Source organism: Leptodactylus fuscus, chromosome 7 (genome assembly GCF_031893055.1).
Source record: "Leptodactylus fuscus isolate aLepFus1 chromosome 7, aLepFus1.hap2, whole genome shotgun sequence".
In the NCBI taxonomy this organism is placed as follows: domain Eukaryota; kingdom Metazoa; phylum Chordata; class Amphibia; order Anura; family Leptodactylidae; genus Leptodactylus; species Leptodactylus fuscus.
In genome coordinates this window covers 143629629-143640648 of record NC_134271.1, presented here as the reverse complement: position 1 = coordinate 143640648, position 11020 = coordinate 143629629, and the positions used below count along the sequence as shown (strand labels likewise).

Sequence of the window (11020 nt, the reverse complement as noted above, 5' to 3'; positions counted from 1 at the left end):
AGAAAAAATAGCAAGTCGTCTGCATAAGCCGCCACTTTGTATAAACAGGAAGAATGAGCAGCGCCTGAGATGTTCGGGTCGGCTCGAACCTGGCGGAGGAAGGGTTCAAGAGTCAGGACGAAAATGAGAGGCGAGAGGGGTCTCTTACCATTCATGTGGAATTTTCGTCAGGCCTGTCCAGCAAGCTTCTTGACCCTTGGGGTCGGCGGGCCATACCATCCATCATGGTCCTTGTTCACGGCCCCATTTGAAGTTTCCAACTTTTTGGGAACAGTTTGTCCCTTTTCTGTTCCCCTAGTGGACAAAGGTTGGGGGGTGTTTGGTGTGGATGACCCTGACTGCTCTGCACCGAGCGCTGACCTCAACCCCATTCAATACATTTGGGATGGACTAGAACGGAGATTGCAAACCGAGCCCTCTCACCCAGCATCAGTGTCTGACCTCGAAAATTCCCATAGGACTATGATATGCGATACCGCCTGCTGAGAGTGGTGTATCTAAGCCCATGATGTGCGATACTATCTACTCAGCTGATGTATTGCGAGAACCCCCCACCGTCCTGTGGTTGGGTCCAGCATGGATGTGGTTAATACAAGGTAGGGCTATTGCATCACAATAATTACGGGGAGAGCGGCGTTACCTGTTCCTCCTGTAAGGCGACACCTAATCAAACAGCGAGGAAGAAAGCAACAGCACGCCCACTGAGTCACCGCACTACACCTCACTCCACCTGTCTGCCGGAAGGGCTGCAGGTATGCAAGGAATCCCCTCCAGCACCTGTAGATCAGCAAGGGGCGCAGGGTACTAGGGCCACGCCGCACCGCCAAGGGTGCAGAACCGGTGTCAAGGGCACGCGGCAGAGGGAGACGCAGGCAGTCTATGCCCAGGATCAGCCATGAAATCCGAAGAGGAAGAGTTTAACTTTGTGTTCAAAGGTGAGTCCGGCCGTCCCTGCACGTAGCACACCTGCTGCCACCCACGGATGGCGCCGCAGAGCCCTGGTGCCCGGGGAAAGTCACGTCTTCTGACAGGACATTTCCTCTTTCAGGAAAATGTGTCCCTGAATTGTCTCCTTAGGGAAAGAAAATGCAGAGGCAACGGGGCCCCCGGGCTGTAGGGCCAGTGCCAAGCTGCAGATAGGTAGTGATGGAGGGAGTGGTTGGGCGTTTTGGCATGGGCACCCTCTTTGCTGACCCTGAGTGATGGCAACCGTCCAGTCGTAGGTCATATGGGGGCAGCAAAAGTCAGAACCTTCCACCTCCGCTCTATCAGAGGGGTCACATGAAGCCCCAGGGCAAAATCTGTACCGGGCCCCCCAACTATGCTGTATCATGTATAGTCCTGGTCACCTCATACTGGGAAGAGACTCCTGTACATGATTACTGTTGCCTCTGCACTATATGGTAGTGTTATTTATGCACTATGTGGCAGTATTACTTCACCAATATAGATTACTACGGCCATTGTTTAGTGGTGCTATATCGTAACTGTATGGTAGAAGAATTCAACCCTGTATGACATTATATGACCGTTATATAGTGCCATGACACCTGTATAGCGGTTTCATTTAAGCACTGTATGGTACTATTATTTGACCATTACATGTTGCAGCAGACTGTGTATAATTTAGGCATATGAGGTGACACTATATACGTACTGAATGCTTGATAGGTCAATGCTTGGCACTATATGGTGGTATTATCTATGCACTTTGGGGCACTAGCGTTTTGCAAAAATTTTTTAATTGCAGTAATCCCTGTATATTGGAGTTATTTAAGCACTGTATGGCACTATTATTTCTTAATTATATGATTCTGAAGACCATGAGGTGATGATATTTAGGTATTTATTTGGTCAACGCCTAGCACTATATGGGGGTATAATTATTTGCCCATTGTATGCTGCTCAGACCATGCATATTGGCATTGTTTAATCATGTGAGGTGATAATATTTAGGTATGGAATGGCTAAATAATTTTTTGGTTAGTGCATAATACTATTTGGTGGTTTTATTTATGCATGGTATGGCGCTATTATTTATTGCAGCAGGCCCTGTATATTGGTGTTATTCAGGTACTGTAGGTGATGCTATTTGGATGCAGAATGATCATATCTTCATAATAAATAGCACTATTTTTGTCGAATCCCTGGCACTATATGGTGGTATTATATTAGGACTCAATGGCACTATTATATCATATTATTTATCGCAGGAAGCCCTGTATGTTGCTTTTATTTAAGCACTGTGAGGTGATGCTATTTATGTATTTAATGACACTCTTATTTGGCTACTGCACGGCACTATTTGGTAGTATTGTGAAGTATTGTATGGCACTAATTTTTGACCATAATATGTGAGGTGATGCTATATAGGTGCTGAATAGCACTAATGTTTGGTCAGCATAGCACTATTTGGTGGCGTTATTTAAGTACTCAATGACACTATTATCTATCAATATCATAGCAGACCTTGTGTATTGGTATTATTTAGTCAATGTGTGGCATTATTATTTATCATAGCAGGCCATGTATATCAATATTATTTAAGTACTCGATAGAAGCTATTATTTATCAATTATTTATTGCGGTAACCCCGGCATAATGATCATATTGATATTGGCACCTGATAGCACTATTATTTATCAATCATTTATTGCAGTAGCCCCATGTATATTGGTATTATTTAGGCACTTGATGGCACTATTATTTATCAATCATCTATTGCAGTAGCCCTATGTATATTGGTATTATTTAGGCACTTGATGGCACTATTATTTATCAATCATTTTTTGCAGTAGCCCCATGTATATTGGTATTATTTAGGCACTTGATGGCACTATTATTTATCAATCAGTCATTGCAGTAGTCCCTTGTATATTGGTATTATTTAGACACTTGATGGCGCTATTATTTATCAATCATTTATTGCAGTAGTCCTATGTATATTGGTATAATTTAGGCACTTGATGGCACTATTATTTGTCAATCAATTATTGCAGTAGTTACATGTATATTGGTATTATTTAGGCACTTGATGGCACTATTATTTATCAATCATCTATTGCAGTAGCCCTATGTATATTGGTATTATTTAGGCACTTGATGGCACTATTATTTATCAATCATTTTTTGCAGTAGCCCCATGTATATTGGTATTATTTAGGCACTTGATGGCACTATTATTTATCAATCAGTCATTGCAGTAGTCCCTTGTATATTGGTATTATTTAGACACTTGATGGCGCTATTATTTATCAATCATTTATTGCAGTAGTCCTATGTATATTGGTATTATTTAGGCACTTGATGGCACTATTATTTGTCAATCATTTATTGCAGTAGTTACATGTATATTGGTATTATTTAGGCACTTGATGGCACTATTATTTATCAATCATTTATTGCAGTGGTCCCATGTATATTGGTATTATTTAGGCTCTTGATGGCACTATTATTTATCAATCATTTATTGCAGTGGTCCCATGTATATTGGTATTATTTAGGCACTTGATGGCACTATTATTTATTGCAGCATGCCCTGTATATCTGTATTATTTAGGCACTGTTATGTGATGATATGTAAATACTGAAGGCCACTTTTATTTATGATTTTTTCTGTATATACGGTCATTTTATGTTGCCGCACTGTAGGGTCATTCTTTGTAGAGGCTATGCAGCACTCTTATTTGACTACTATAGGTCGGTATTATTTATATATTTGGTCATTATATTTTGCTGCCGGCTCTGTGTATTGCTGTTATTTAGACACAGTGTAGCATTGTATGGCGGTATTATATATGGATTTTACATATACACTGAATATTTACATATAGTTTTACTAATTCGCCCCAGTCCATGTTGGCAGTTGAGCCAGATCTGTAAAACCCACGACCTTTTGCTTTGGATGTGACCAGAGAAGAGCCCATGATATAAGTCCAAAGTTTTGTTCCCTGGTTTTCACAATGCCTTCTTCTCTATTCACATCCAAAGCTGCACATAGAATTGGACTAGTTACCCCGGCAGCATATATTGTGGGGCCCTACGGTTTTCGAAATACAAAGTGCAACCTTTCCTCCCAGCACCTGGGTTATCAAACAAGTTCCTGATCCTTATCACACGCCATGTTTACCTACAAACTTAACCTGACCCATAAAATATGTGCTGATAAGAAAGCTCTAGTTAAAGTTTGTGTTTCCTAGTGACCTGCTCTAGGACATACCAGTCCTCACGGTTTGATATAAAGATACATATGATGTCGCTTTTATGTTTGCTAGCACTGCCTTATTGTATTAGGACTTGTTAGTGCTGCTCATGCTGAACTTCCTGGTTTACGAACGTAATGCTAGGATTTCAGTGAAGACTGACACTCATGTCTATAGATCCTAATTCTGAACAGGCTATCATTTTTGACGTAATCCCTTAGATATTGTGAGACTTGTAGCGCAGCGCCGTGCTGTGATTTCTCCCGGGATGAACCGCAAACAGTCCAATTGTTGTTATCGGTGAGCCATATATAGAAGGATATTTCTCCGCTATTTTTAGAGCAGGTGTCTCGGTGAGCGATAGTCTCATGAGAAAGTGTCGGCACATGATTCCGTATCTCCTGGGAAAATATGGCTGCTGTATCTTAGCCTGTCGTGCCGAGCTGCGGTATCTAAGCTTATTGTTTGATGCAGTCGGCTAAACCTATAATGTGCGATATACTCTGCTGTATCTAAGCCTGTCATGTTTGATACTGCCTGATGCATGGTGTATCTAAGCCATGTGTTATACTGATGTGTTGTATCTAAGCTTGTCATCTACAATATTAAGTGCTGAGGTGCTGTAGCTAAGCCTCTGATGTGTGATGCTACAGTGCTGAGGCGGTGTATCTAAGCTTCTCACATATGAATACCCCATGACTAGCTGCACATCAGAGGGGCAGTTTGGGCTTTCTGAAGCCCATTTATGAGGGAGCGGCCTTCATGTCATGTATAGCCGGGTGTGAACGGTAGCAAGTCACATATAGAAACAGGCGGGTGTGTATGGTAACATGTCAGAACATAAGCGGTGTGTGGGAGGATGAGGCATCCATCATGCGGCCTAGTAGTCACAGGCGTAGTCAGACCGCTGGCTGTGTACTGTGTACACTCACCAAGTCAGGCCATTGTTCATACCATTCCCATGGACTGTGAACTCCTCACCTGGTGTATCTAAGCCTAAGGCCATTTTCACATGGTCAGTATTTGCTCAGTATTTTATAATCAGTATTTGTAGCCAAAACCAGAAGCGGCAGCTATAAAGAGAAAGTGTCATTGGAACTGCTCCTAGTTGTGTCTACAATACTGACTAAATACTGACCGTGTGAAAGTGTGTGTGATATGCTGACAGAGTGGAGTGTATCTAAACCTAACAAGTGTGTTATAGTCCATTGAGCCAGTGTATCTAAACCTAACAACTAATAAAGTCCAATAAGCCAGTGTATGTAAACCGAACAGTGTGATATAGTCTATTCAGCCAGTGTATATAAACCTACCACGCGGTATAGTCCACCGAGCCGAGTGTATCTAGCAGTGGTGTAACTAGGAATGGTGGGCCCCATGGCAAACTTTTGACATGGCCCCCCTTCCCCCCAACCGACGCCGAAGACCTCAACCAACCGACCCTCCCCCCCAACAAATTCCTGCGCACTCTATGCCCCATAGTAGCCCCCGCACACAGTATTATCCCCCATAGTGGCCCCTGCACACAGTATTATATCCCACAGTGGCCCCTGCACACAGTATTATCCCCCATAGTGGCCCCTGCACACAGTATTATCCCCCATAGTGGCCCCTGCACACAGTATTATGTCCCATAGTGTCCCCTGCACACAGTATTATGCCCCATAGTGGCCCCTGCACACAGTATTATCCCCCATAGTGGCCCCTGCACACAGTATTATCCCCCATAGTGGCCCCTGCACACAGTATTATCCCCCATAGTGGCCCCTGCACACAGTATTATGTCCCATAGTGTCCCCTGCACACAGTATTATGTCCCATAGTGTCCCCTGCACACAGTATTATCCCCCATAGTGGCCCCTGCATACATTATTATGCCCCATAGTGGCCCCTGCACACAGTATTATCCCCCATAGTGGCCCCTGCACACAGTATTATGTTCCATAGTGGCCCCTGCACACAGTATTATACCCCATAGTGGCCCCTGCACACAGTATTATACCCCATAGTGGCCCCTGTACACAGTATTATGTCCCATAGTGGCCCCTGCACACAGTATTATACCCCATAGTGGCCCTGCACACAGTATTATACCCCATAATGGCTCCTGCACACAGTATTATGCCCCATAGTGGCCCCTGCATACATTATTATGCCCCATAGTGGCCCCTGCACACAGTATTATCCCCCATAGTGGCCCCTGCACACAGTATTATGTTCCATAGTGGCCCCTGCACACAGTATTATGTCCCCATAGTGGCCCCTGCACACAGTATTATGTCCCATAGTGGCCCCTGCACACAGTATTATGTCCCCATAGTGGCCCCTGCACACAGTATTATGTCCCCATAGTGGCCCCTGCACACAGTATTATGTCCCATAGTGGCCCCTGCACACAGTATTATGTCCCCATAGTGGCCCCTGCACACAGTATTATGTCCCATAGTGGCCCCTGCACACAGTATAATGGCCCCTGCACAAAGTATGATGCCCCACTGTGGACACCCTTGAACAATTATTATACTCTGGGGTCTTTTCAGACCCCAGAGTATAATAATTGAAGACCCAAGGGGGAGGATACAAACATAAAAACCCCTGTCACTTACCTATCCCCAGCTCCACTGCAGTCATCAGTGGTGTCAGCTATCTTCAATGAAGTCTGTATGTCACACAAGTAGGCCCAGAGAGGTAAGTAACACAGTTTTTATGTTCGCTTACCTCTCCCAGGCCTCCGATCGTTATACTTGGGGGTCTGAAAAGACCCCTGAAAATAATAATGATGTTTGTGGGGCCCGTGGCATCTCTTACTGATTTCGGCCCCTGTCAGGATAGGTAAGTAAATAGGGCCCATTACCGGCCGGTAATGGCCTAATGAGAAAAAAAATCGCAGTGCTAGAGGCTGTCGCTTGGCCCCTAATGTCCCGGACCCTGTGGCAGCCCCTACCCCTGCTACCCCGGTAGTTACGCCGCTGATATCTAGGCCTATCAAGGGTGATACTTTCTTCTGAGCCAGTATATCAAAGCTTATCATATGTGACAATGTCTGCCGAGTCGATGTATCTAATCTTATAGTGTGTGATACAGTCTGCTAAGCCAGTGCTTCTTCTCCTCTCATATGCTATAGTACACGTATCTGCTGAGCCGTATATCTAAGCCTCTTATGTGTCTTTATTTCAATGTAATTCCCACAAATAGATTCTATATTGTAATGGTGCCACCTGCAGGCCTCATATAGAATTACATGCACCGATTTTCAGATTTTTCTCCTTATTTTTTCCCCTACAGTGGTTTTGATCGGCGAGTCCGGTGTGGGCAAAACCAATCTCTTGTCCAGATTCACTAGGAATGAGTTTAACCATGACAGCCGCACCACGATAGGCGTGGAGTTCTCCACCCGGACACTGACCCTGGATGGACATTTGGTGAAAGCTCAGATCTGGGACACAGCAGGACTGGAGCGTTATAGGGCAATTACATCTGCGTAAGTTAATGCGGCAACTTCATGGGCGAAAGTTCATGTATGTTACAAGATACAGACAGGAGACCAAGGAGGAGCCAGTAAATTGTGTAAATCCTTTGCTACATAAATTTTTCTTCTGTGGTCATGTCTAAAGCTAAACCTAGGGGGGTGTTGCTTTACGGTGACCAAAGAGCAGAGTACGGCGGGAGATCAGGACTAAGCTGTTAGGTCACATGTCTGACAACGGGACGGAAGCAAACCGAAATCAGTGTGGGAATAGAGAATGGAGACTCACTATAACTCAAAATCGGTACAGAAATCCTTATAGAAATATTCGCTAAGTTAATGAACCCCTTTTGCAGGTATTATCGGGGGGCTGTCGGCGCTCTGTTAGTGTATGACATCACCAAGCATCAGTCGTATGAAAGCGTGGACCGCTGGCTCAAGGAGTTGTATGACCACGCGGACGCCAGTATCCTTGTCATGCTGGTCGGAAACAAGTTGGACCTGAAAGACGAGGCTCGGGAGGTGCCGACAGAAGAAGCCAAGATGTATGCAGGTAGGATAAGTCACCGGTGGTGCCCCCTTGTGGCTAAAGGACAATGGTGGAAATGGGCAAACGTTAGGTGGGAATGGCATCTGTTGTGTATGGGGTCACCACTGTCCAGAGAAAGAAGGGTTGCAAATCCAAAATGCCCAATTCTTAGGCCAAGTTTCTTCTGCTCCTTGGGCTTTCAAACTACCTGACCTTATGCCATTGATCGAGAGAGTCCAGGCCATCTACAGGTAGCCACCCATTACCAATGACTCCTATCCTGACTACTGATCAGAACAGATACTACAAGGATGGTGCCCAGTGTTAGAAGAACATGGTTGCCTTCTTCCAGAAATAGTGCCACACCTGTCCATGGGTTGTATCTAGAATTGTATCTCCGCTCCTTGACGTAAATGAGATAAGCCGCAATACTACACACAACCTGTGGACAGGTGAGGCGCTGTTTCTCAACATAATTTTCATTTTTTTTTCCTATTGAATTATAATATAGATATCAGATGTTGGTGGTTTGTCCCATCACAAGCCGTTGAGATGATCATACCTATGTTAAACCTTACCCTTAAAGTTTGTCCAAAGTCCATCCATGAGGCTAAGATGTCCATAGTCACCACCAGGACACCCTTAAATGACCACTGAGACTTATACCATCTCTAGGCCCCAGTCCTGCCTGGTGAGGTGGCCATACATGTCCTTGACACTCTCCATTCACGTATATAGGAGTTGGCCAAGCTAAGTAGATTAAGTATGGGACTTTATTGTCCTCTATTGCACCAAAATGCATCATGTACCAGGTTTTCCTCATGCCATGTCTGGTTCTACCCTACAGAGAGCAACGGCTTGTTATTTATGGAAACGTCAGCGCTCGATTCCACCAATGTCGAACTGGCCTTCGAAGCCGTTCTCAGGGGTGAGTGTATCTACCACTTATGGGGGAAGATCTTGAGGACTTCTATAGATCAGAGATGAAACATAGGTTGGGAAATGAATCGATTTGCCCCATGTATGGTTGGCCCTACTAAACATCTGATCTTCTTATCATCTAGACATCTACAAGAAGGTCTTGAGGAGCAAAGGAGCGGAGCCCAAGGAGAACATTGTGGTGTTATCTAATGATACTTCCACCACCCAAGCTCAAGCTCCAGATGGTGACGCTAAGAAGGCATGTTGCAGAAACATCTAGGTACGATCTGACCATCACCAAGTGTAGGAGAAACTTGAAGGACATCTGAGGACATCTGAGAGGATTACTGTGATCTGTGATGGAGAACTCAGCCTGGATACGAGTGATCTAAAATGTGGAGGGTTCCTCAACCTCAGCCAGATTTGGTACTCACCACATGACAACTATGCAAGAACTAAAGCTTTGGTCCTCCTCACTTCTGAGATGTCCCGTGTTCATAACTGTATTGCAAAATTGGAGGTAGATGGATAGAGGATGGTGTGTACCAAGTATATACAGAGGCCCAAATATTTGATCTGTACTAGTACTCCTCCCAGTTATTACCCAGGACCCCTCCTCTGGCACCAGGCCCGGTATGACGACAGCGCCTCAATCCTCAAATGCACTTTTAAAGAACACACGAGAAAGTTTTTAGAAATAAGGGCTGGATATTGGATCGCTTGCAACTTTGTATAAAAAATACACTTTTTATCTTAATATTTGTGTTTGAGTCATCAATAATGTAGAAAAATGTAAGTTTTACCTCCTTTACCACTGACTGGAATTTCATCATTGTAATGCTATTTCGCTTTATGGCCTGTAGGTGTCACTGTTTCCATTAGTTTATATGGAGAGAAGCTGCAGAGATTCCTACACATGCTTAGGGTGTGTTCACACATAGTGGATACTGTGGAATTGGGAACAGTAAAAAAAAAAAAAAAAAAAAAATCCAACTCTTTTTGTGTACTTTCACTGCGGACTTCACTCGTTGCAATGCATAGGGTGAAATCCATGGTAAATTTGTGATATCATATAGTACGTAGAGATGAGCGAGCAGTAAAATATTCGAGATTCGAGATTCGTTTCGAGCAGAGCCTCAATATTCGACTACTCGATCGAATATCAAATCCAATTATAGTCTATGGGAAAAAATGCTCGTTTCAGGGGAAACCACTGTTCGACTAAAGGAGAGTCACCAAGTCCACGAATAGCAGGAGGAGAGTGTTTAGGAGGAGCACTGTGCAGTTAAAGCGCACAGACCCCATTATAGTCTATGGGGTGCGTGCGCTTTAACTGCACTTTCCTTGCAGTTGCACTGATATTCCTCCTACGGACTCCTTCCAGACGGGAGGCAAGCGCTAATGTGAGCCGGCTCTTACTCGTCCTGCAGAAACAGCATTGATTATCCAAATTCTGTACACTGTATAGCATTCGGGAAATCAACGCTGGTTCTGCAGCAGGCTCGTCTTTGCTAGTCGGGAGAGCTTGCGTTTATGCAGGAGCTGACTTTTTCTCATAGGAATGCATTGACCAGCGTTGATTGGCCAAATGCTATACAGTGTACAGCATTTGGCCAATCAACGCTGGTTCTTTCGGAGGCTTGTCTGTGAGGAGGCGGAGTCTAAGATTGGAGACTGCTGGTTCTGAATCGAATCTTTACTGCGAATAGCATTAGTATTTGAATGAGTACGAGTATTTCGAATACCTAGTCTCCATTGTGGTCCGATCTTAGACTCCGCCTCCTCACAGACGAGCCTCCAACAGAACCAGTGTCGATTGGCCAAATGCTGTACACTGTATAGCATTCGGCCAATCGATGCCGGTCAATGCATTCCTATGAGAAAAAGTCAGCTCCCGCATAA

General features: G+C 44.4%; 1 protein-coding gene across 1 annotated transcript; it reads left to right on the top strand.

Annotated features, from left to right (window-relative positions):
• Window positions 1-700: 700 nt before the first annotated feature.
• RAB25 (RAB25, member RAS oncogene family) lies at window positions 701-9839 on the top strand. The gene is made up of 5 exons (XM_075283189.1): window positions 701-935; window positions 7488-7683; window positions 8025-8221; window positions 9045-9125; window positions 9262-9839. Exons 1-5 carry the CDS (start codon window positions 896-898, stop codon window positions 9396-9398), a joined length of 651 nt encoding a protein of 216 aa, XP_075139290.1. The 5' UTR covers window positions 701-895; the 3' UTR covers window positions 9399-9839.
• The last annotated feature ends 1181 nt before the right edge of the window (window positions 9840-11020 follow it).